At 40.4% G+C, this 26,650-nt stretch overlaps 1 protein-coding gene and 1 long non-coding RNA gene across 2 annotated transcripts in view; one reads left to right on the top strand and one right to left on the bottom strand.

Moving 5' to 3' along the window:
- PTPN1 (protein tyrosine phosphatase non-receptor type 1) overlaps positions 1-19,271 on the bottom strand; it is a 42,581-nt gene extending 23,310 nt beyond the window's left edge. The window contains exon 1 of the mRNA XM_032198617.1: positions 19,172-19,271. Coding sequence (XP_032054508.1) covers positions 19,172-19,234 — 63 coding nt within the window. The 5' untranslated portion in view covers positions 19,235-19,271. The remainder of the gene's footprint in view (positions 1-19,171) is intronic.
- A 689-nt stretch (positions 19,272-19,960) lies between these two features.
- The window catches only part of LOC116495698, a 148,110-nt gene continuing 141,420 nt past the window's right edge, over positions 19,961-26,650 (top strand). Inside the window, exon 1 of the long non-coding RNA XR_004253965.1 lies at positions 19,961-20,044. This is a non-coding gene — a long non-coding RNA (uncharacterized LOC116495698). The remainder of the gene's footprint in view (positions 20,045-26,650) is intronic.

Genomic DNA, 26,650 nt, shown 5'->3' with positions numbered 1-26,650 from the left:
TACCCAGATCCTTAATTGAATTGTCATTTCAGAATTTAAGCTTGGCCTGGCATCTGAATGACTCCAGAGAAATATTTTGGCTCCAGCTAGTGCACTGCAGGCAGCCCCCCCCCGGAGCACCACCACCACCCAAGTGGCAACAGATTTGATGCCTTCTCAGGTGAAAGACCTGTGCAGCTTTCCGATTCTTGTTCCATATCTCTCCTTTTTGATCCCAATATATGTCTGCTCCAAGACTTTTCATTCTGAACACATCAGAATTGGGCATGTGGGCACACTGCCCACTAAGTAAGTCTTTAGAATATCTGGCATTTTTATTACTACTGTTAACAAGGAATTTGAAAGGCTCCTAGTACAATACTAGGTATTGTACCAACACAGAAGGACATTACTTCTGCCTAAGGAGAGACTCCAGGCAGTTGTTTAAACTAATATTTGAACTACTGTCGCTGTTTAAAACTCCCTAAATCAATTTACATCTATTAACAAGATCATCTTGTGAACTATAACCAAAGTACTACAATTATTAAAGTACCCAGCGCACCCACACACAGATTGTGCTCTGTGGTCTTGATGAGTAATAGCACACTTAGCAGGTTGGAAAGCAAGCAGCCCTGCACATCTGAGGAGCTCAAGTTTGAGCCTTCCTACTAAGCCGTGTTTAAGTTGTTGTTTTTGTTTTGTTCGTTTTTTGGTTTTGTTGTCATTAAAAAGAGACTTTGTTTTATATTAAAACATATTCTTCACATTCACTGAACTACAAACGAAACTTGTCTGTGGTATTTGTGTCCTTTCACCTTTTCCTGGAAAGTATGTTGACTAAAAGCCAAACAAACAGCACAGCACTTTAGCTGCTTAATAGACAAACACTGCAGTCATTTTGCTCAGGACAAATATTTTAAAGAAACAAAACGATATCCCAACTGCTAGATTAAACAAACAAACAACCAACATGTGCCAACATTTGTGTATTCACCTTATCAGCAGTTTGAACGTACACAGTTGCAGAACTGCAGCACTATTTTTTATCCTTTAGGTAGATGACAAGTTAAACATATCTAGCTTACCAAGCTGTGCTTTAGAAGTATCGGTCACATTACCAGGAGATTAGTCAAGTCACGACATGATGGACTGTCTGGGTTGGAAGGACCTTCAAGGATCACCCAGTCCAACGCCCCTGCCATGGGCAGGGACTGCCCTGTGCTCCCTGTGCTGCAGCCACGTACATTCCTCAGGAACTAACACGACCTTTTAAAACAACAGCTGTCATGGAGAGGACAGGCTATATAATTCCCAAGTCATCTTAAGTTTGTCAAAGTCACTTTCAAATTAAGCTATCATACGCGAGATACAAATCTAATCATCTAGAACAGGTCACAGAAATTGCCAGAGAAAAACAAAGTCAGCACAAGCAGAGCTTTTCAGCAAGCCATCGCTCCAAGTTTAAAAGGACAAGATGCAGTTTCACCGTGGTGCACTTCAGTAGCATGGCCCATACAGCTGATTTCCTGATGCATTTATGGAATTATCCATGAAATCATAATGCAAATAAGGCCTTCCAAAGCAGTGGGATTCCCCAGACATTTTGACTGGCATGACACATGTCTCGTGCTTCCTACCCCAGGGAAAGGCAGCTTTGCTCTGAAACTGGAGTGCAGGAATTGCCAGCATGGAGCACTGGTTTTCCACCAGTGAAAGAGTCTGTGAAAAGTCAAGGATTTAAACAAGTCCCAAAATACCAACAACAAATAAACTGAACACTGCCTTGCTAACTCACTAGCTTTACCTTTTCTCCTTAATTGAGACTGATCAGGTAGCATGCATGAAGCATGAGGGATTTTAGCTTACAGCAAGGTGATCAAACTGACTTAAGGGACAGATCTACAAAAATCAGGAGACATACAACTGTCTACAAAACAGACAAGAGCCTAGCAACACTTGGGATGTGGGTAGGATTGCCATCTACTACAAAGTCACTACCTCTCAATTTTATATTTTATAGTTCTAACCCTGAAGGCAAACCCAACAGCCCAGAGAAAGAAAACGTGTTTTCTTAAATAGTCTCCTAGTGGGAAAGAGAAGAAATACAGAACTTTTGCTTTTCAGAGAGTTTGACTTCACATCCATACATTCAGCATCAGAACAATCCCCTGGATGGGATATGACTCCCTGAATACGATCACTAGGATTTTTAAACACAGATTCAGTAACTAGAAACATGGCTTTCTGAGTTTTCAGCTTGTTCTGCAGCACTACCTTCTCTTGCAAATGGATGAAGAGGGTCTAAGAAAAATAATATACCTTTCTATCTCTTCACTGGTGCCATATCTACATTAAAGTGGTGGTCCAGATACTAGCAATGAAGACCAAAGACAGTTTACAAATACTACTTGGAAATAAGATGACTTCAGAAGTTTTGGTGGGTGCCAAAATGAGTATTAAAAGATAGGTGGAAACAGAGATGGCTACATAACAGTACTATGATCGAAAGCAAAAATGCACTGTTGTCAGAGAGAAGAAACACTAATCCTAAAGAGCTTTTACAGCACTAGAGGTGCCTGAAAACAGAAAAAAAATGAGTTTTAAAAAAAGCTCCAGAGTTCTTTTCACATTTACTTATCAACTTCTTTACAAATTCAACAACTTAACTTGGGGCAATAACTCCTAGAAACCACAGCTAATGCCACAAGTAATAGGGACAGCAGGAGACCTCATGTACTCCAAGACTCATCACCCATTCATGTGGTATGCTGCTAGCACAGCATCGTAATTTGCATGCAAAGGCAAAGTAGGCTGCGTGTAAGAATACACACATGCACAATCCTTTGCAAGTTCATTAAAGACTTAAATCAACAAAAATATCCTTTTAGAGTCCTTCTTTTATTTTTACAAAGGAAAATATCACACATTTTTTCACATCACTGCTATTGTTCTTTGGATGCCCTCACGTTGTTTGTTTTTGTTGCTTGCATTGCATTCCAAAAGAAACATTTATGTCAACTTGGACTGCAAAACATTAAAGGGTTTCAGTGAGACACAGAAAAACCTTTCAGCTAGAGTACTGATTTTGATCCACCTTATCTCTTCCAAATAGCCATTATTGCAGCCACACCTCCCCTCAGGAGCAGTGCAAATAAACCAGTTAAGGAATCACCCATTGAAGGCAGCCAGGAGATACTTCTTGGTTGCTATTATGGATGCTGCTTGTGTTCTCCAAGCAGATTAGTTTTCATCTGCAATGCTCTAACTCATTTGGTTTCTAACTTAGGAGTCAATGTTTCTCACTACCATTTTAGGAATCCAGCTACTACACTGTAACGCTGGTCGGTTGACAGCTGTGTTGGAACAACTATATACTTCGCCTTTCAGAAGGGAGGATATTTCTCTGAGCAGTTTTTTTGGCTCTTGGAGGAATGCTTTTGTCTTCCCTGGTCCCGAGAGGCAAGGGAAGAAAGTTTTAGATTAGCTTCCCTCCCCCATCGTTAGCACTGCAGCAACAAATTGTCATTGGAAGCGGACATCATTCAGTGCCATGGGAGCTGGGCCTGGAAATCATGCATTTCCTTCACGTTTTTGGTGAGAAAGTCTTTCGAAACACAGAAGTAGATCTAGGTTGATTGTCAATGGCCTATTTTCCATGATGACAAAACCAGAAACAAAAGGATTTTTATTTAGGAATCAGAACTATTTTCTGGAGTTGCCTAGTTTTTCGTTTCTTGATTTAAGCTGGTCTGGAAGTCTCCCACCATCATGAAAAACAGAAATGAAAAACATAAAGCTTAGGAAAACAGGATTAAGTTGCAACCATCATTTTCTGTATCCAACACCAACTAAACTCAGATGTTATCTGCTATAATTTTGAAGAGACACAGTAGGAAAGCTATTGATGTTAATAGAAGCAAAAAAGAAGTAACTTGAAAAAAAACTGAATTCTTATCTGAAGTTAAACTAGTTATATATGCCTTCACAAAGTACAGTCAGTTAAAGCAGTTTTAGACACCAGCATGCCATATGTTATATTAAAATTAGACTGACTAAATAGAAGGATGCAACAAATTCATGCACGAAGTATGACTATTCACTGTATGTGTATCCTGATGAATGCTTTTGCTTATCTAATAATCTTTGCAGAAAGTACCAAATAAAGCTTATTAGCAAACTACTAGGTGCAGTTTAATTTTGAAGTTAGTCTTGACACCATCTCACTGACTGGTAAGCACTTTACACAAAGTAACCTATACCAGTATTGTTTTCCAAACTCTTGGTTTACTGAAGTTTCATAGCCTGAAGAAGTACAGTTAGCTGCAGTGATTTTTAGATCTCTGAACAGAATTTATAACTTTTTTTTTATAGGACCTGTACATCGATCGTATCTTAAGGATCAAGAGAAAAACATTTTTTAATGCAAACAATAGCATGCAAGAAATTCTTGTATAATGGAAAAAGGCAACTTTCTCAGAGGGCAAGAGGAGGGGGGGGGATATGTATGCTAGAGAGATTTTATGTAAACAACTTACAGAAAACAACAATTACTTCACTCCAGGGATCATGCCTTTTCCTCTGAGGAAGCTTTCAGTTCAAACTCATGCAAGTCACAGACAAGATTTCAGTGTACCACAGCCCAGATGCCACCTGAAGTGTTTTCTTTTGTCTGTATATTCACACTGTTTGTTCAGAGCTAAAAAGCAACAGGCTGGTTGCTCTATAAATGTTGATTGTACATCATTTATCGGTGGGATAAACGCATATTAATATGATTTTTAAAGGTAATAACTAGGGTACCATTGAGAACTAGAGACATTATAAACTGGCTAAAAATAGTAATTTGAATTCCAAGCTTAGTCAGCTTGGCAGAAACAGCTGTGTTCACTGTACCCTCTAATTAGTTTGCATATTATAAGAGTTCCAAAGGTTATTTCCCTTTCAGAAACCTACCAAATTAGCCTTCACAGCACAATACTGTTACCATATCAAATGCAACAGCAACAGATTGTTCAGACTTCAGAGACTTACCACTACTTTTTCTGTTACGTTTCATTTATATAGGCATATATTCTTGTCTGATAAGGTAAAGGCAATCTCCTCTCTATCTAGAACACTCAGAAGAGCCTGTCTTGAAAGGAAAAACACCAATTCATAGCTGTTCACTTATGAACGTGTACTCCTTGTTTAAAGAGCTCTGAACTCTAGTTTCAGTAATCAGCACAAAAGTGTAGCTTCTCTATCTATTTAGCAGCAATAACATGAAACAGACTTAAACACAGCTCTCAAAGAAAGTACACCAGAACTGTCACAAAGTTCTTCTGGGAGCCCTCTGTGTTTTAGAGATAGCAACCAGTATGCTTGTATCTTGGAGCCTTTTTTGTTCAGGTGATGGAAGAAATGGTTTAGAAATCAAAGTTATTTTTTAGCCAAAGTGTACACGCATTATTGTATCTTAAGTGATCCAGCCCCAGTTACTGCTAGATAATCTTCTGAATACATCGCATCACAAAGGTGAGATCTTCAAAATGCTGAGTCCCACCAAAGTCAAAATATCACTGAATTTACTTGGTAGAAGTAGTGGCAGACCAATGTTGAGCATGTTTCAGATTGTTTAGATGGTTATATTAATCGCCAGATTGTTAAAGATTTTAAAATTAAATATAGATGGCTCTACATGTACAAGATTCTTACTCTGCAGGAATAGGTAGACCACTGATGAAGAATGAGAGATAATGAACAGCATGCATTATCACAGTGAGTTTAAAATTAGCATCACAAAATAAGCAATTTTTAAGCCATCATGTTTTTGATTTATAGATATTAACTCAGTTATTTTATTAGTACTTTTATAAACAAGAAAGGTAAAAGAATAATAAAATAATTTATATTGGTGAAGGCATATTTTGAAACCTACTCTTTCTAGAGAGAGTTATGAATAACAACTATAAAAATTTGTTTAAGTTTTAAAAGGACAAACAAAGCAATACCAATAAATGTTTGATATGAAAAAGAAAGGAGTTATTTCTAATTCAAGTAAACCCTGTGCACTGCTTTGAAACACTACTTAGCTGCAGTCAGAGTTTAAACCAATTTGTTTCCTCTCATGGCCATGAGGTGTCACGTTGCATAAATGATTAAAAAAAAAAAAAAAAAGCAAAAAAAACCACCAAAAATCTAAAAGCTAAGTAACACTTACTAGTATATTTACAAAAGTTAAGGGAATAGTCTCACCATGACTATGATGTGGCAAACATTTAGAGCATAACAGTATTATTTTTGTGTTTAGGATCCTATGGGACAGGCAATAGCCTTATTTCCAACTTTCTAGAAGTTCCATCAAGATTCTCAAAGTTTTGAGCTCGTATGTAGAGGAAGTACTAAAGCAAACAAGAAAGGAAGTGGCAGGAATTGTTAAATAGGAAGTTGTGAACTCCACATTACCTATTAAAGATATCTACATCTTATTTAGTGGTAAACTTCATTTCCTTGAAGATGTTTTTATCAGACGTTATTTTACTGGCTTTCTTGAGATGCAATTTTTAACTTAAAAGTATGAGGGCAATTACTGGATTTATTTAGTAACAAGAAATGTTGTTCATTAAAAATGGTGAACCATATGCTATGAAAAGTACCAATTCCATAATATAAGTGGGTTTCCCTCTTGTATTGTTTCTTCCCTACAAATAAGGGTACAATCCCAGCAGGTTCTAACACATGGCATATGAACACTTCACTCTAAGGGACATCAGTGAGAACACAGGCAATGGAACTGTACTCTTTATACTATTAGCAAAAGCTTTGTACCATTTCTAACATACTGAGATTCAAGTTTAAAGAGAACGTACGATTAACAGGATTGCGCAAAGCATGTTCATGCCTCTGCGTGCAGAGAGAGGCCAAACTCAAGCTTTGCTCCTACATGAGAACCAGCAAGTAGTCATGCCTTCTAGTACCTAACCTCTTTCAGCATACAATTCCCAAATCTCTTTTTGGGTACTTTAAGTAACTGTAACTGGTTAACAATCATTTGCAAAAAAAAAAAAAAAAAAAAGTTACAAGTATCCCTTTCTTAAATCAATTTCAAGAAAGGCTTTTGAACTGAAATTTGAAGAAATATACTGGATGACAAATCTAGATGAGCAGCTTATTTCATTTGAGATCTGCTTAACATTTCTGTTGCTATTATAATCACAGATACCCACTTCACTATCCTTATAATATTCAAATTTGGAAAGGAAAATTTCAGTGATGATTAAAAGCCTACTGAAATCACTGAATGGTGCAACCTACAGGTTGCCAAGCTACTGCAATGCACACAAAAACCTGCTGAGAACAAACAGTACTGCTGAAAACAGATGTTAGATAAAGCAGAATTGGGATACTCCTGTTGTCTCACAAGCTGTCTAATACGTGTTTAGGTAACCCAAAAACAGCTACACTAGTTTTACTTAGGAAAAAAAAAAAAAAGCTTACAGCTTTCTAAACCTGAGACAACTAGCTCCTCACTACCTACAGATCGAATACAGTTTTTGGAAGAAATCAAATGCTGGTGCCATCTCCCCTGCCCCACCAACACAAGTTTACACATTCATTTACCTGACTATAGGGCTGCTGGGTCATGTAAGGGCTGAATGTGTCATGTGCCAAATGCATAAGCACGTTGGTCGATGACAGGGACAAACCTGGCTGTGCAGCCTTCACATGGCTCCAGGACAGAATGGCTGGGCACCTCTGTTCTACACCAAGGTTTAAAAGAAGTTGCACTTAAAGCTCAATGTTTACACAACTATTTTCAGAGTAGTAAACTGTTCTAAGAAAAAAGAAAAATCAATACTTTTTTTGGAAGAGAAACTTAACCCTTAAATGCTGACAGCAGAGATGTTAGATTTAGTGAAGTCACATTTGGAGAGGATACTCAGGTCTGAATTAGGTTTCAGAGCACTTTTCTTTACCAGCTGCCCTTCAAATGCAAATCAAAACACACACTAAGACTTCAGTCGCAGTGCGTATCAATACTGGTTTTTACTTAGAATAATTTGCACATGGGAAAGGTGAATAAACCTGTGTCTCTAGAATAGACAGCTTATAAGAAAATCTATGGACAAAAAGCTTGAGAAATTCCTGTGAAAAGTTACAACTCCTCCACTAACCCAAAGCAAGCCATACTTTTAATGCAAAAATTCATTCTATACTTCATTATTTCTCCAAGTTCCAAAGCAATCCTTTAAGACACTGACAGAACCAATGGTGTTACTAAGGATTGTTTTAACCGTCACTGCAGGTGTGAGGGAGCTTTCCCCTTCAGCTGTGCAGGTCGTCTTCTCCCCATGTGAAAGCAACTGAGAGCTCAAAAAACAAGCCTCAGTGTTAAACAGGCACCTCACACAATCAAGAAGAACTTGCACAGGCATCCTAATGCATGGAGGATTAGCACCCCGCACTCCAGTACATGAAAGGCTCTGCAGAACTAGCCGGGCTAGGCCTTCAAAGGCCTATTTCATCCTCCCCAATGCTAATGAAACAGATTTGTCAGTGAAAGTAACTTGCATGGATCAGACAAGATAAACAACATTTTGCCACTCCATGCATCTGCTAATGCTGCGAGTTTAACATAATTCACTGGGAGAACACCAGCTCATTTGGCAAGGCCAAGCAGCATCCCGGTGATCAGCACCCCCTCGGGAGGCACAGCTCTCCTCTCCTCCTGTGGTCCCCCCACGCTCCCCACACCTCTGGCTCCACCGGGCTGCGCTTCCTGCAGGCCCCAGCCAGCGACTAGACGTGCTTCACCCGCTGGTGGCTACCTCCAACCTCATTTTGCAGTCTTAGCACACACCTGGAACACTTACAGGAGAGAAGATGGAAAAAAAAAAAAAAAGCAACTTCCAAAAATCTTAAAAAAAAACCAACAACTTCACCTCCTCACATCCCTTTCTACCCAAGTCCCCACCAAAACACTGTTGCACTAGAGGCTTCTGAGCAGTGATCCACAAATAAAGGTTATTAACGATTAGAGTCACACACAAGTGCCTCCTATTACATAAACAGTGCTGGGGGCACAGCATTTTCACAAGACTCTTGGATTATTTTTCTCTAACCAGTCAAAGACAGACTTTTGTAGGAAGACATACTTTTGTCTGGAAGACATTGTTAGAGAACAGTTTAGTATAAGGAAACCCTAAAGGTCTTTTGCTGGTTTTCTTTCTTGCTATTCGAGATCTCATGTATACGTTTATTATTTCTGCATAATAATGTCTGAGTGCTTGCTCCTAACCAGGTAGCACTATTAACTAATTTAGCTACTCCTAAAAAATAAGTACGTAACAGTTTTACCACCCTACAGCTCCACTTCATGTGGTAGAGAGCTTAGCACACAAATAATAAGGAATTTCCTGCTGTCAGTCAGTCATAGAGAAGTAGCCTGTACAATAATGCCATTAAGTAAAGCTTACCATGATGGATTCGGTTCCTAGCTGAGGTTCTGAATGCTAAGCTTTACGCAAACTATGTCTTACTTGTCCTTAATTTCTTGTTTATAAGTTAATCTCCATAAAATCTTTCTCCTCTGCCTGCTCTTGACAAGCTTTAAAAAGCCTGTTGTAAGATTAGACCTCTCCACCAATGTTCTCGTGCCGGCTAATAAATCCAGTAACTTAGCAGCTGTAAAGATTTTACATATTTTCAACCTCCTGTTCCAATCTTTCATCTCTGCAGAAAACAAGACGAGTTTGAGGGAAGAGAGAACAAGCTCTGGAACCCAGTGGTGCGCCCCACACACCATCCTATTGCTCAGCCCGTCTTCAGCAAGGACAAGCGATCGCCTCAGGCCTTGGAGCCTCGGCCTGCTCCCAGCCTTACTTCAAACGACTGAGGCAATTGCCCTCTAAAGGGAAATTATTGATGAGCCATCCATGTCATATCGCTCACTGGCAAATTCCCTCCCCCCCCCAGCTCAATATTGTATTTCTCAGTACACTACCGATTTAATCACAGCTAATGTAGTGCACAAGGATAAAAGGATGGGTTTGTTGGTTCACAACATGTATCGTCCTTCAGATATTTACCAGTTCTGAAACAGTACAAGGGCTGAACTGCTCAGGTCACGGCAAACTTTGGGCCAGTTCTGAGAAGATATCAATACTGGGAATGAAAACACTGTACAAGTTGAAACAAGATTCTCACTCATCATACCACAGATACTGCTGGGCATTGCACAGTTCCGGGCAGGCAAGTGCAATTTAGTGTGAAAGGACTGCTTAGCCTGATGTTTAAGAACACAAGTAACAATTGTTGCTTTCCAATTTAATTAAACTGTTACAGATAATCCACAAAAATATTTTCTAAAGTTGGGTAGCTGTCCACTCCATCCTCTCTTGCTGGTTAAAACCCTCAATTTTTCTTTCATTTCTGGAAATATTCAAAAAATTTCTAGAACGTGTGCATATGTATTTTGGCTGTTTAATAAGCTATGTAGTATTTTTCCAGTTCTTGCTCCAATGACCCACCCTCTCCCTCTTTCCAAAAGAAGTTCCTCTTACTAAATCCTCCTGCTCATGTCAGTTCTGTTTTTCCCAGCAGCCCACATCCCACAACCATTCAGACCTGCACAAACCAGAACAGGGATGCACAATTTTACACAAGGAGAGCAGAGGTTCAGTCCTACTTCAGGCAGCTGCAGTGACTGTAAAGAAGACATTGGAAAAAACAGGCCCAACGTAGTATAATGGAATCAAGATCTGAACCAGTATGGCTTATTTTTCCTGTCAGAAGAAGGAAGTATACTCTTCCTTAGTCAAAGATGCATTTTTTAAATAGATTTCACATTTTACTTCCTGCAATCACACTGAAAGGTCACACTGTTTATGCTACTGTAACCTGTTACTGTGGGATTAGCAATGATATAAACAAGCAATTCGCATTCAAATGTGCACAAGGGAAGAAGGTTATGAGAACATTCCTCTTCATGTGTAGACCACTTGTTCTTGTTCCAAATAAATATAAAGAATCTGAGAAACAGAGTGTCTTTTGTAGACCGGCTCACAGCATCAAGTACTTGATGAATCAAGCACTTCACAGAAGAAACATAAAATTCTGGGAACTTGAGATACAAGAAAAAGCACCTGAAAGATCACAAATAGAACAGCTACTTTAAGTTCAAAATACTACTATCTGGTAGCTTTTTCAACAAGCCATTACTTCAGCACAAGAAGTATTGTAAGCTTGCTGAGCAGAGGGCTCAGTTACCACTCTGCCTCCAGCCAGACCCGCACAGCTCCACACTGTCCACTGGAATAGCAAGGAATTTCTCATGTTATTACATACACAGGCAGAATACAAAATTTGCTTTGTTGTTGCTTTATTTCCTACTTCTATGTATGTAGAAACTGTTTTAACCTTCTTCTAAGTACAGGAAGAAGGCTGCACCACACAATTCAAATCTGATTAAACAATATCTTAACAGCCGGTGAGAGAAATCAATCTTTCTTGTCATTGATGTCTGCTGTCAGTGCTGAAGATGTCTTTATATCCCTCTAACCATGTTACCACAGCATCTATAACAACCAACGGCTGAGACGACTATAGTTTCAGATGGTGGGAAAAGGCACATACAGTAAAGGAATGCAGCAGGCTTCTTGCTGTTCTTTCCATTGGAGTACGCTGCAGTGAAAAGAAAAAACTAACTACTACTTCAAGGCCTGAATCCCAACACAGAAGGAAGTAAAATGTCCGACATGCAAAGAAGAAATCCAGTTTCGGTCCCTAGAAATGATAAACAGGCCTCCAAAACAAGTTTTTAATGCAGGTATCAAAATACTACCTAATTAAATCCAAAACGTACCTCCATGAGATTAATGCTGGGTTCAACAAGAAGTTTTTTTTCCTCTCACTTTCTTTCACAAAAGACTTGCCCAACTAGGAAGCAGCACGGCCCCAATATTTTTTCACACCAGAGGTTAACAAAACAGAAACTAAGGTACGTATTCAGTATCAGTGATACCAAGAAATTCTCCTGCTTAAAAGTACAGTGAGTACAGTGTAGCTTATCATGCCAGCAAGGACAGGCAGGAGACAAGAGAGTGGAAGTTAAAAACAAAAGTCACCAGAAAAAAAAAAAGAAGAAAAAAAAAAAAAAAGAAAAACACTAAACACCACACAATTTGAGAGAAATAACAGTTGTCCTAGTATTGATGTTAGTATTTTGAGTTGAAAGATACAGACAGGCTTTAGCTACAATGGTTAAAAATTCAGACCTCTCAAGTAAGCTGGCTGTATTTATGCTGCTGTCACAGGCAGATGCCCTAGATAACCAGCTCATTACTTTTAACACTACTTATGAATGCAAAAGACAATTACTTATGGAAATAATGTGTTCAACAGTTCATTTTCTTGGACAAAGTGTTGGGCAAGGTGAAAGCAGATGGAAATAGAACTTGCAGAACTAGAAATCAGAAAAGATTTTTTTTTTTCTTAAAAGTCTTATACTATGCTAGCTCAATTTCCTTCCGACCACGGACATCAGATTTTTCATTGCTGTCCCGTGAACTTTCCTCTTAAATGTAGAAAGCACAAACCCAGTTTGAAAGTAGATCAGCTATCACTATTAACAGAATCACATGAATTTCCAAGAATCACTTTTATCACTTTTTCTTGGTACAATATGACAGGCAAGCTGTTGTATCTTAGCTGTGTTTTGCGTGGGTGAGAGAAAAAGTACATCTAAATTCACAAGCCTTGGTAGAAAATGAATTGGCGTTTGTACTACATGATCTACAAAGTGAACACACAAAGGCATTTTGATGCTGTATCATAGTGCCTCTCCCAGCCAAACCAGCAAGGGCATGTCTACTGGCACCAGAAAGATAAACAAAAAAATGTTTCTTGTGCAAATCAACATGAGACAAGTTGACCAATGACTAAAAAAAACCATCTCAATGGTTAAATGCTGTAAACATCAAAGCTTACAGATTAGATCAAGTTCATATTATTACTTCTGAACATCGCAGAGAATCTGTTACTACATTTCGTTTTCATAAACTGGTTTCTTTTAGGAAAAAATGCACACATTTAGTGCATTGAGGAAGCCCTCCCCTGACAGGTAGTGATGCACCACACACGTTTAGCTGCAGACACAAACATAGTCTAATACTTAATAAAAAAAAAAAAAGTTTTGTATTTACATAATTCAGTAAAACGTCTGAACGCTGACACTTCAAATCAACACTGTGAATATGATATAAAACCATAGGCATGATCCTCTAATGTTACTCTTAGATCTGAATTTATATTAACCTTTTTCAAAATCAGTATTGCAGAAACTAACAGAATTAAGCAGGGTTTAATATATAAAAATCTACACTCAGGAAAGTTCTGATTATCCACTCCGGATAGGTGTGAGGTGGTGTTTGTTTGTTTTTTAACTTGTTAGCCTTGTGCAGTAATACTCAATTTTCAAATATTTATCCATCTGTTCGCTACTAAGCCTCTGACTAAACTCACATTTTGAAAACTACTCTGCACAGATCAGATCCTTCTCCACACTGGACAATAGGCCCCTGCTTTTGAAGAGAACACAATTGCAAAGGAAGGCTACAGTCACAGGAGAAAATCCACACATGATTCTGAATTGCTGAAGCATTACTGGAGCTGAAGTTGTTGTCACACAGCGCTAACCTAATTTGCAGGTATTGAAAAAAAAGAAGAAAAAAATACTAGAAAGTTACTTCATATATTAACAATAACAAAATACTGATACTGTATGCACACTTTTGGTTTCCTTTCTGTGTAATGAAAATAATTTTTTATTAAAAAAAAGCTCTCTAACATTTTACTGAATACAGTTCTCATTTTGCATATGTGGAGTCTAAAGTAAAAACTAGTTTATTTGACCATGGTAAAAACAATTCAGTGGCAAATCTGGTGACTGATAAAACCTGCCCAATTCTCACATTCATTGGACTACAAACGACAGCAAGACTTCAAACTAATGCTGCTATTACAGACTTTTTTCTTCTGCTCAGACTCTCTTTTCTACTCCACTTTCTTCTAATTAAAATATGTCCACTTTGATTCATACATGAATTCTGAATTCTAAGGAATCAGTAAGTTTCTCTCACATTTGATGAGGCTAAATTAGCAATCCAAATAGATTATTATGTCATGCTGGTGACAGTGATCTGTTAACAAGAAAGTAGCAGCGATATTTCAGTGTAAACCACAGCCTAGAACGTCCCAGATAAAGAGAGCCCTCAGAGAACATCCATTTGCAAAGCAAGTCTTACAAGAAAAGATTTCATTTTAATGTTTAGTTGCCTATAAGCTGAACTGTTAATTGAAACCTACCCAGCTTATTTTAAGAGTTATTTTAGTTTCAAAAATACTTAGTGTACCACTCACAAAACACATTTTATTCTCTACTTACAGGGACTATTTCTGTTTGAATTTAACATCACTTGGCATGTGGCAAATGCTGCATTCTCCATAACTGTCAGTTTCCTTCTATGTATATACCCTTACAGCAAACAGAAAAAAAGAGGAATAAGTAATGTGGAAGAACACAGGAAAAACATGAAACTCTTACAGGTATTCAGAAGCAGGTGAAGTACTGTCCACACGTACAATTTCTAGAATTTTGGCAAATGCCATCCCTTTAACAGTAATCCGTAATAGGGAAACACTGGGCTCCATTTTTAAATACTCTACTTACAGCGATGCTATCAGCGAAGATTTGGATTCAAGTACTTAGATTTTAAACCCTGGAGTCTGAAAAACAAGCAAAACTAAGCTGCTTAGTAGCTCAATTTAATGGGACTTGCACAATCGCATGTTTGCTATCAGCCGACGAAAGAGACTTGACCTGGAAAAGTTACCGGCACAACTAACCAGCGCAGCCGAGTGCCCTGGAACACGCTCAATGGTACAAAGGATACCAGCACTGGTAATTGAAAGTAAGCTCTGGCTTTCACGGAGAGGATATTGACTTTGCAAGCCGCAGAGACTCAGCTACTTACTCTGTCATCGTTAGTCTCTCCCATGCTTCTATCAAGATTCAGTGGCTGTACAGCACTGGAAGACATGGATATCCTTAGCTGTGCTGTAGGAAAATAGAGACTCCCTGCAACTATCAGTTCTAAACTAGCTTTCCATAACCAGAGCCAATTAAATTAAGCCTCGAATGAATCAACATAGCACAAGTTAAGAAGTGGCAAAGCATGCATGCAGAGACCTGCATTTTCAAGTAGCAAGAACTGGCAGAATCGAGCACAAAGATGCATTTGTAATAAGTTGTGTTCACGCCACAGTTTATCTGTTGCAAAGAAGTTTAAAGTTTGTGAGCACCAGCGTAAAAGAGAAACACAAATGCTTGTAGCGTGCAGTAGCATACAGTCTGAACTCTCACTGCAGCTTATAAACCGAAAACACTGGTAGAACTTCCTGTTCATTTACTTTAAAAATACAACGCAACCACAATATTATAAGTCTACAAGGCCAACCATTTTACAGTTTGTTACCCTCAACTTTAAAATCTATCTACATATTCCATTAATGTTTTTCCAGAGACAATGAGTACACACAAAAAAAAAAAAGCTTTCCACATCTTTTCTTTTTTGAAAGAAATATCCAAAATATACACAACAGCAGTTTTCTGCATCTCTCCCATAATCTGGGTAAAGCTTATTAACTTTCATATCTTATAGTGCTTTAGCTTAGCTTAGAGGTTTGGGAAAAATAGCAACAGTCACGTTAATATTAGTTTTAAAATACTTTAAAAATTAATAAAGAAATTGAGAACAGTTATAATATTCCTCTTTCAGGCCTCAAATCAAACTGTAACTATCTATACCTCAACTTTCCAAAGCGCACACAGCAGTACAGTTAGTACTATTTTCAATATTCTCATTTCTGAACATATTTGAAAATCTGGATTATACCCAGGTCTTTCTTATTTTACTACAGTAACTCAGAAAACAACACAGGATTTTGTATAATTTTGCTACCTTTACACGGAAAACAGTATGAGCTGTCCCCATAGAAGTTTCAGTGAAAGCCAACAGTGTCGAGTCTGCCTCCATCCCCTCTGTACAGGATCCCTAGTTGAATGCTAGATCACTAAGTAATTCACAGGTCTCTTCAATGTTATTAACACATCAAACTTAAAATCATTAACCAACATACTAACATCAACATACCTAGTTTATACAAACACAAGAAGCAACTCTACCTGTATTTGAGGGTTGTGTTTTTAAGATAGTATCTAATTATACCATCATGTGTGTGAGGAGTTAGAAACCAAAACACCCCCTAGAATTTTTAAAGTCTTCTGAATACAGAATTACCATTAAAATCTGATATTGAATTCACTGGTAGTAAGTGAGGATTCAATATTCCTTTGATGTTCTGGTCAAAAATTTCTTCCTGTATCTTGTCTCTCCTCCTCTAACAGCAAGCCTAAACTGTGCTTTTCTTAGCTTTGGGCTACTGTTTTTTGTTGTGACATCTCCAGAATGAATGCTTTTCATTCCTATTGATACTCCTAAAGGTATTTATGCACTCTGCATATCATTCAACTGCCATTAGGTATTTGTTTTCTAGACTGCACACCTTTACCACAATATCAAGTTGCTATCCATTCAAATGAAAGTCCTCGTCCATAAAACAGTAAGTTAAAGGAAAATGGTCAGCAGCTCAAATGTAAGATTTGCATTCTCACCATTTCTTATGCTTAGATCATAAGATAATTAAAATGAGACCTGAGTATGCTTTTCTACAAAAAAAGAGCAGGCCAGTACCCAGACCCTTTTAAAGTATTGGGCCTCTGAACAACCTTTACAAGATCTCATGGCTCACAGTTCTTGTAGTGAGTAAATCTAAATGAAAGTAAGAGATGATACTAGGTGTTTTTAAAAAAAAAATCAAAACATTGAGAACTTCATTTGCATTTACCCTGTTTCCTAGAGAACAGTTCCACTAACCATACAGTGCTCAAGGCAGAATCGTCACGAATACCTACAGTAGTTCTTCATTTTGAAATGTTTTTGTCCCCATCTTGTTATAATTTATACTCTAAAAAAAAAAAATCTTAAATTTTATTCTTTCAGAACTGTACCATTATCATAGCTGAACATAGCTTCCCCTTGTCCAAAAAAAGAAGCTTGGAAAATTTTAACTCTTCAAAGTCACGTGGCACCCAGACTTGTCTCCTTGCAGCCATCCTTCCAATTAGCTTCACCTCCCTGTGTATTCGTAATTCCTCCCTAATTCTGTCCTAACAGACAAGTGTCCCTCTCAATAATAAATTTAGCCAAGAAAGAAGAGGAAGTGACTCTGTTAGTAAACTGTGTTATGCTTCATTCAGAACACTGCCGAACTTCTTTGGATTTTAGCAGTTACAATCATAACACCTAGGCACTAGAAGCATGTGGTACAATTAACTGTGGTGCAATTAACTTGGAAGACTTTTTAGAAATAGAAGACTGCACCAGTGACAAACATTTTTCCACTTACTCCATTCTTCAGGCAAAGATTGGATTTATAGGAAAACAGCATTGTTAATGTCAGCCAAGACATCAAAAACGTGGATTACAGTGAAGTACATTGTTCTTCTGGATGTACATGATCTGCCAAGAAGTCATTTTAAACAGCTGATATTTAAAAGCAGGATGTAGTTAGAAACTGAATTACATGATGTAGATGCACATACTTACTAACCAACCTTAAAATACAAACAGCAAGAAAAAAATAAAACACAAAAAAACCCACCTCTCAGGCTTGTCAACAGTTGGATGCAAATCACTGGAGTCTTTTTTTTTTTTTTTTTTTTTTTTTAATTTAGTTCTCAATCAAACCTCATTCTGTGCCCCAGTCTGAGCAGATTACTGAGTCACATCATTCAAAGAAAGCAGGACAAAAATATCACTGAATGCTACATTGAAAATATGCCACAGGCCCTCATTCTGTATTAATCTTACAGCTCCTTATACATTTCACTTCTGTAACTCAGTTGCACCCGTAGCAGTACACCACCTCCATTACAGAGCTATATTACTCAAAATCATTTCCTGAGCACTGAGCCTGCAACACACCAAATCGTCAAGAACAGTTTAGCAAAAACATAACGTCATATATGCACATGACTTTCAACTGATAGAGTTAGCAAGTGCTGGAACCCTGCAGGAAATGCAGTCCTCTAACAAAAAATGGGCTTTTCTGAAAAACATACTCAAAATTGCATGCTTATTCTCCAATTGCCAAACTGCTGGAGATATTCATCCTGCAAGCTACTGCTTTTACAACTTGCCTATAGTAATTCTGAAACTGAAGCTCATTTATTACATTTTCGTAAATCCAGTTTTTTTTGTTAATGTCTATTGCCAGAGAAATACAGTGAGAGGGATGCAAAGCCCAAGTTTTACATTACAAATATGATCTTAAAACTCATTGGAATATGCAATGTGGAAGCTTAAGCATTCAAATGGATTTTACAGTAATGCTGCCCGATCTGACTGAGCACATCCACCCAGCCATTAGCATGCTTCGTCTTCTCTCAGCCCTCATTTTGGATAAGCGCACACAGAACTTGCTGAAGACAAAGGGCCTAACTTCGGGTCCCCGTACCTCCGAAGCTGTGCGTGGTTCGCACGTAACCTTACCATCGCAAAACCGTTTGCCACACGGCTTTTTAGGAACGTCACAACCAGGCTAAATCAACCAAGTAATAAAAAGCAGCACCAGATCCCTGCACGAGTATCCCTAACAAGCCATTTTGGGGGGGGATCCGCTCTGCTATTACAGCGACCAAAACCTAGGTGCGCGCAACGCCGCTCGCCATCGTTTCTGTTTAAAGAAAGCAGCAGGCGCTGGGCTTCGCTCCCCGAGGTCAGGAAGCAGCCCTGGAAGGCTGCTGAGCACTCGGGGCCGCGCTCAGCCCACCGAGGAGCCCCCAGCAGCAGGGCAGGAGCGCCCCGAGGGCTGCCCGGGGACCCCAGGGGCTCGGTAAGGCAGAGGGGAGCCCCCAGGAGCCTCTCCTCCTCCTCCTCCCTCAGCGAAAGGGGAAGGAGGGCAGGCGAGCCGCGAGGGGAGGCGCAGCGCAGAGCCCCCCCGGCCCTCAGCAGCGGGTACAGGCAGAGGGACCAGCGCTCCCCCCCCCCCCCCAGCACCGCGGGGCAGAGCCGGCTCGGCTGCCCCTCACCTGGTACATGGCGGCCCAGCTGGCGGCCTGGTCCAGCCGGTGGAACTCCTTCTCCATCTCCATGGCGGGGACGCCGAGCACTGCCCGGCCCGGCCGCCACCACCACCCCCTCGTGCCCCCCAGCAGCAGCACCCCGCTGCCTCCCCGGGCTCCGGGCTGCTGCCGAGGCCGCCGCCGCCTGGCTCGGCACGCCGCTCCTCCCCGCTCCACCGCCGGAACTACGCCGCCCTCCCCGGCGACGCGATGTCCGGGGCGGCCACAACCGCAGCCGGGGGGCTGGGGGGGAGAGAGGGGGCGAGGGTAGACCAGAGCGCCCCAGGGTGGGTCGGGTCGGGGCGGGCCGCCTCCTCCTCCTCCTCCTTCTCCTCCTCCTCCTCCTCCTCGCCTCAGGGCCGCTCTCCCCGCCGCCCCCTTTCTCCCCCCCGAGGCGACGAGGAGCCTCTTTGAGGCAAAAAGGGGTGATTTCGGGTGCCTCGGCGCCGCCCCGCCAGGTAGGGCGCTCCCCGCAGGGCTGTGAGGGGAGCGGGCAGCGCCCCGGGGTCGTGTGAGGGGGGACGGGCAGGGAGCCCGCCAAAAGTTGTCGCCCCCCCGGGGAAGGGGCTGTGAGGGGAGCAGTCCCTCCGGGCAGGTGGCCATGGTGGGAGTGCTGAGCCCCGGTGTGCCCTGACCTGGAGGGCTGGAGGCAGCTCTGTGTGTGTTCAGGAGATGGAGGGGTTGTTATTTGCTCTTACACAGGCTGCACGCTGAGGTGGGTGCTGTCAGTTGAAGGAATGAGTGCCATGAGAAAAATCAGAATGGATTTGAGTCACCTGTCCTCTGTTCTCGTGTTCCTACTCAGAAATGGCCTTTACTATCCACGTCCTGTCCCAGCAGGTAAACGTTTGCCATCCTACCCCACCCTAAAACACAACACTGAGTAAAGCCTCAGCCTACACGTCTGGTACTGGGGAGCCAACGTGCTCTTCCTGAGGTCAAGACAAGGCGTTCCAAACATATGGACACAGTTATCCCACGCGTAATGCTAGAGCCCGCTTCGTTTCCAACGTGAGGAATTTTACTTCCCATGTCAGCCAACTTCTGTTTATTAGATTACTGTTTCTCAGGCTTTGTGCCCGTGTTGCTATTGAGGGTTGGTGTAGGCTTGGTGTACCTGGTGTCCCTGCAGCATCAGTGCTGAGCCAAAATGAGATAGGGGGTTCGTGTGGTAGATGCTTTTCAATTGAATGTGCTCACAAATCCCCTAGGCACAATATGGATTTAAGACAGAGTGGTAAGGTTCTCAACAGGCAGGATATATCAATGTCACTGAAGACAGAGGTATTTCGTCTCTTAGCTGCAGCCCTTGCACCACTTGGCTGTTCCTGCTAGCAGAAGCTTTTCCATTGCTTTTCCTAATCGTTTGACCAGAGTCTTTGGAAGACTCTGTGTTTCAGTGTTCAGCCCCAAAGTGCCACCCTACTTGAGCCTCGCTTAATGGGCTACTAAAGGGCAAACGGATGCTCTCTGGGAAGAGAGGACTAGTCAGAGACATGAGCTGCACGGCCCAGAATTTGGGGAAGGGGTTAATGGGAATGCCAACAGTAAAGGCAAGCTACAGAAAGCAGCTTAATTGGATAAATGGTATAAGCTAGATAAACAATGAAACATTATTCTCTAATCACGTGCTACAATAGCACGGAGGCATTAGCAGGTGGTATTAAAAAGGTTTTTTTTGCTTTTCTTACTGCTTTCTCTTGACCTGATTTTTGGAAATAGGCAGATGCAATGTTAGCCCTGTGAATGAAAGTGTTTCCGCTTGTTGAGAGATTGATTTTCAGGGCACTAAAAGCACTGGATAGGGGACTGCATCTTCTCTCCTAATCTGGCTGCTGTGAGGCAGTAGCCTTATCTTGAGAACAGGTGGTGAATTTTTAACCTGCTGGACCTGGGAAGATAAAGACAAATTTAGCAACTTTGCTGCTTTCCCTTTTTCCTGTGATTTCAAGGTTAAGAATTATGAACATATCTGGGGAGTCTTGCTGTGTTTCAGTGAGTCCGTACAGAAAGATAAGTCTTTATAATGTCCCCAGAGAGCAATGCCTGTGGATGGCCATTGTTCATGCAGGTGTAAACCTGATCGTGCCCAGAACAGGTCGGAGCTTGTGATGCTATAGCTACGTGCAACTGAATTACTGCAATGTGTAAACATTTTATAAAGGAAGATAGCACAGAGTCTTTTATGCTTATGTCACCTGAATGGGTGTAATAAATATAAGCAGTGCAGGTTCTTCAGTCAGTCAGCAGTATGTTCTGCTAAATGTGTACTCTTGTCACAGCAGTAATTGTCTTGAATGACAAAAGCTCATATATTGCCCTGAACAAGTTCATATTTTACTGTAGATTTTGCAGAGTAACCCAGAAAATAAGAGATTATAGAAGTTGGTAGTTTTTTACATAAATGCTCAGTCTATCACAGTTGTAATAAGTGTGACCAATAACACTTTACAATGTGTCAGTCGGGTTCAATGAAAGTTCTTGCTACACAACTGGAAATTTTGGAGGGGATAGACCACGTTGTCAACAGTTGCTTTTGCCTATATATGCTTGTACAAAAGAGGTAAAGAACAATTTGCAGCAGTGATATACATTAAGTCATATTTCAGAAAAGCACAGATAACTGGCTCGCATGCTACTGAATCCTTTTGGCTTTATTTTTACGTACAATTGCATGCAATGACATCCATAGCAAGCCCCTTCCCCCCCAAACTGGGATGCTCACCATGTACAGTTGGATACTAGTTTATATTAAACAATAAGCTTCAAATCTTTGACATTTTGTACTGCTACAGCAATGTAAAGGGTACATAAGGCCACCTTATGAAAACATCAAGTGCATTCCGTCTGTAGAAGATTCTGGAAGGTTCTAGAATTCCTCCTGTTGAGTTGGGGAGACCGCCCTCCCTTTTTTTTTTTTTTTTTTTTAAACATTTGTAGGGATTAATAGTAATTTTTATATGGTCCCTAATATACACTAGGCACTAGCTACCCACAAAATAATGTGAAGCAGCCTGGGCTTAAAATGAACATTAACAGAACAATGAAACTAACTCTATTATTTTTATTTCATTTGAAGCCCATAAAATGACATACTCAGCTTAATCACGTTAAAGTCTTTAATTTGCATTTCTGTTAACAATATTCAGCATTTTGAGATGGCCTAGTTTAAAGTGCCCAATGTCATAAATCCCAATTAAACTGTCGGCAAATATGATACATTTTGTTTCTTCACTGTTTGATTTTTGAATACAGCTTTATAGTTGTATTAAGCCAGTTCTAGCAGGCTGTATCTCCAGCGTACAACTGGGGAGTATTTATTCACATTCAACACGCTTTATGCAGTTGCCTGTACATCCTTGTTCCATTATTCTATGTTAACATCTCCTTTTATTTAGCAGAAACATAACCTCATGTTAAACAGAGCTCAGACTTTCATCCTCTAATGCGTCCTTTTGGTATTACATTTTGGGCATTCCTTTTGTTTTCTCTTTTGTTTCAGTTAAGCATTTGGGAATGTTATTGTGGAAAGTTCGTTTCTGCATTGATTTTGCTCTTGCTAATATTACAACATCACACAAGGCTCTAATGATTCACATAATATCCCTTCGGTACTCTGAAGAACCTGCAGGTTCACAAACAAAATCCAGTGCAACTGGATGTTGTCACGTGGTGTAGACTGTTTTGCTACTGATTTTGTTCTGATGTTAGCATCAGCTTTACAGTGATAAAATCATTCTTGATTTACGTAACTGTATGCAAGATCAGGATCAAGCCTGGTATCTTCTGTGTGTCTTCTATGGTAAAGCTTGCATTTTTTTTAATACTAAGCTTATGTACAGAAATTAATGTTCAGGCTCAGCTACCTTTAAAGTTCCCTGAAGAGGTAACTGGTTAAGAATTAAACTCGATAAAAATAGTATGGTTAGTGGAGACTCAGGATGAAAGGCTACACTTGGAAGCAGTAGAAACTATGAAATATTCTGTAGTGAGGTGCAAAAGCCAGATCACTTTTTCTTGTAGAAAGAGAGAAGTTAGGATCGACATGGGTTGAGGAGAAAATTACTGCAATCCAGGTGTTAGGACAGAAAGGAGGCTCAGCTTTTAGTCCTGCTGCTTGTGGGTCTTTAATCTGTGCAAAACAGTTTAAGATAAGGAAGGCTAATGGCTCTCCTCACCAGACTACAGAACCTCATGGTTAGGACACTGCTGTGAAAGCTGTGTTTCCCCAGGCAGAGGCAAGAGCTGAATGCAGGTCTGCCACATCCCAGTATTGCAGGAGATCTAACGGCTGAGGGATTTGTTGAAAGGCGATTCCCATCCACAGCTCCTGTCTGTGTGTTCTGAATATGCATCGCTGATGCTTTGAGTATGTTGTCAGGAATGTAAGTGAAGAGAACCTATTTGTGAGTTGAAGGCTTAGACTAAAGAGAAATGCTGTAATTCTGTCAAAAGTTGGGTAATTTTGTGCATGCAAAGAGGTCAGGTAGAGAATTTTATACTCCAGGTTTTAGGCTGATTACTTAAGAGACCTTATAATCTAGTAGAGAATCTGCTGGGCATCTTTTTGATGAGGACAGCTTCTTCCTGAAACCCGTTAGAAGCAGTGGCATTGCTTCACTGCAGAGAAAGCCCTCCTGTGAGTTCTAATCCATGTGAAGTGGTCCACTTGACCTTGCCTCCTAATGAGAACAGATAATACCCTAGAGGCTGGAGTTTGTGCTGAAGAGGAGATAAACAGAAGATAGTGGGAGTACAAGAGTGTGAGCAAGCAAATCACAGTTCATCAGCATGCAGCAGAAAAATTCATTTGATACACTAATGCCAAAAATCTTTGCCCCAGTGCACTTGAGGACTGTGATCATGGGAGATGGCGTTAAGCCCTAAATGCTACAGAACCACTGTGTTCCCATTGCAGCGGGGCATCTTTAGGCAACAGAGGTGGTGTTGTGTACTGAAGGTCTTGGTAGAAGGAGAGCTATGGAGCAGAGGGGCACATGGGTTCTACAACCTCCAGGTACCCTGTCCTACAGAGAGAATCAGCTCCTCCAGGAACGACAGGGAAAGGGGTCAGCGTGGAAGTGGCGTGCACTGCTAGACCTGTGGCTCCCTAATCAGGTAGAGAGCAGTTGTGGCTGTTGGGGTTGGCTCCACATAGGTTTGTGCATGGACATGGCTTCGGATGGAGCATGACTGGAACGTGGGCGCCTTTACACAGCAGCTTGGGCCAAATGGACCTAGGAGCTGGGCTGGATCGGGAGCAAAGGAAGTTGCAGACTGGAAAACAAGCATGGATAACAGCGATGAAAAGGAGATATACATGCAAAAAATAAAATTCTGATGGCAAATTAAAAATGAAAACGATTTAAAGCAGCACGGGTTTTCTGACACATGGTTCACATTCTCATACAGCTCACTGGGTGACAGCACAGCCATGTTAATATTTTGGAAGGTGCCATCCACTGGCTAAAATGCTTTATGTGCTCCAGCACAGACCTCTGGTTTCAGAGCTGGGGAAAGTCACCGTGTTTTGATCTCATCTCTCATATGGTGGTGGTAGATTTGTCACCAGGGTGTCTGTACGTGTGGAACCAGGGATCAGCTGAGCTGATTTGAGTTTCAGAGGGATGACTTCAGCATGTTGTGACGTGATTCACGCACTGACACAGAGCTTGGTGCCCTCCTGCCTTAACCTAACTCGTTGCATGGCTCTTACCAGTTCTCAAACCTTAGTGATTCAACCTGGCCCTGAAATTACTTCTGTTAAAGAGGATTATGAGAGAGAAAAATACTTGTAGCATTAAGAAACACATGCACTAGTCAAAGAAACCGCTTGATGTCACTCTTTTCCATGGTTCATACTCTATAGAGCTAAGGAAATAGCTAATTGTTTGCTTAGTTGGTGTGTCCTTTTTGGAAACATTGCTGTGGACAGCTGGGTAGGAGCAGAGCTGGTCGTGTAAGGAAACAAATGTTTTCCTTTTTGAAATGAACTGCTTTCTGTAATGATAATTATATCAATACCCTATGTTCTCATTACAATGCCTCTGATTCTAAATTTCAGCCTTGTCCTTGGAGAATCTGAATAGTTGTAGCTTATAAACTGTGGGCAAACAGGAAGGGAAGATGGGTAGGGTGGGAGGGAAAGAACAAGATGCTGAGACTGCAGCACATCAGCATGTCGTAACTGGTCATTTTTCTGCTCCAAAACAAGTACTGGAACAATTTTTGTAGTCTTTTGTATGGTAACTATGGCCATGTTTTTTCACTTTATGAAAAATATGAAACGTAGTTCAAAATTATTGTTGCGCCAGTGCTGCAGGGTCTCATGCATCAGCTGTCCCCTTTTAAATTAGGCTCTGCATGAAAGCAGGATGAAAAGACCACCATTGAGCCATTTTATCAAGTAGTAAGTAAAGTTCTGTTTTTGTTTTTTTCCCTTTGTTTTAGGGTCTTAAGGCTGTTAGTGTATTTTTTGAAAACTGCTTTAAGAGTTGACGGCAGATTATTAAGAATTGTGTGACTTAACTTTCTACATTGTTCCCTTCCATTCTCCATTGTGAATATGCACTTTTTCTAGTGGCAAATATTTTAGTCTAAAATGCACCTACGTGGAAAATCATCCCTTGCATAACTTGGTTCATTCTGTAAGATTTTTATCAGTGAATTCTGAACTATTTCCTTCTCAGGAGGAAACAGTAACATTTTTTTTTTATTATTTTTAGAAAATATGGCACTATTTAATGATAATTGGGATAGAATAGAATAGGTAATAGGAACGACTGGTTGGGAGATCTATTGAGAAGGTCTGTTTTCATGACATTTCCAGTTTTAGCTTGCAGTGTAATGAGGATAAATTAATCTCTGGTTTATGGATTTATATTTTCAGTTGAAGCCAAAGGGTACAATGTGTATTAACTAATGCTGAATTTGACTCTACAGGCTCCATGCTTTGGGATGCCTGTCTCAGTAGAACCAAAGGTCTTAAATATATTCCAGTCAAGAATATGGGCTGAAAAGGGCCACTTGGATCTGGGCTCTGACCCCTACAAATGTGTGCAATCATTTAATAGATGTTTAGTCCTCAAATTACACTCTCCACATACATCCACAGCAGCAAAATATTTCCTAACAGCATATATGAAATTTAAGATCCACCTTGCAAAATACTAGAAGTTGCAAAATCTGCAAAGCATTGCAGGAAAATGGCAGGGGAGATAAAAAAACATTACTAGATCCTTGTAATAACGGAGGATTAAGTAACTGAAAATGTTCTGTGATCTCAGGACAGAGCTCTTTTTGCACTTTAGAGACAAAGGCCTATTCCCAAATAATACTTCTCCAAATCCCCAAATAATTCCAACATGTATAGCCTGGGACACATTGCATTTTCACCCCAATATATTCTGCTTCAGCTTTTAGCTGGTAAACTGTCCATTAGAACCT

Source organism: Aythya fuligula, chromosome 16 (genome assembly GCF_009819795.1).
Source record: "Aythya fuligula isolate bAytFul2 chromosome 16, bAytFul2.pri, whole genome shotgun sequence".
In the NCBI taxonomy this organism is placed as follows: domain Eukaryota; kingdom Metazoa; phylum Chordata; class Aves; order Anseriformes; family Anatidae; genus Aythya; species Aythya fuligula.
This window is presented reverse-complemented; position numbering and strand designations above follow the sequence as displayed.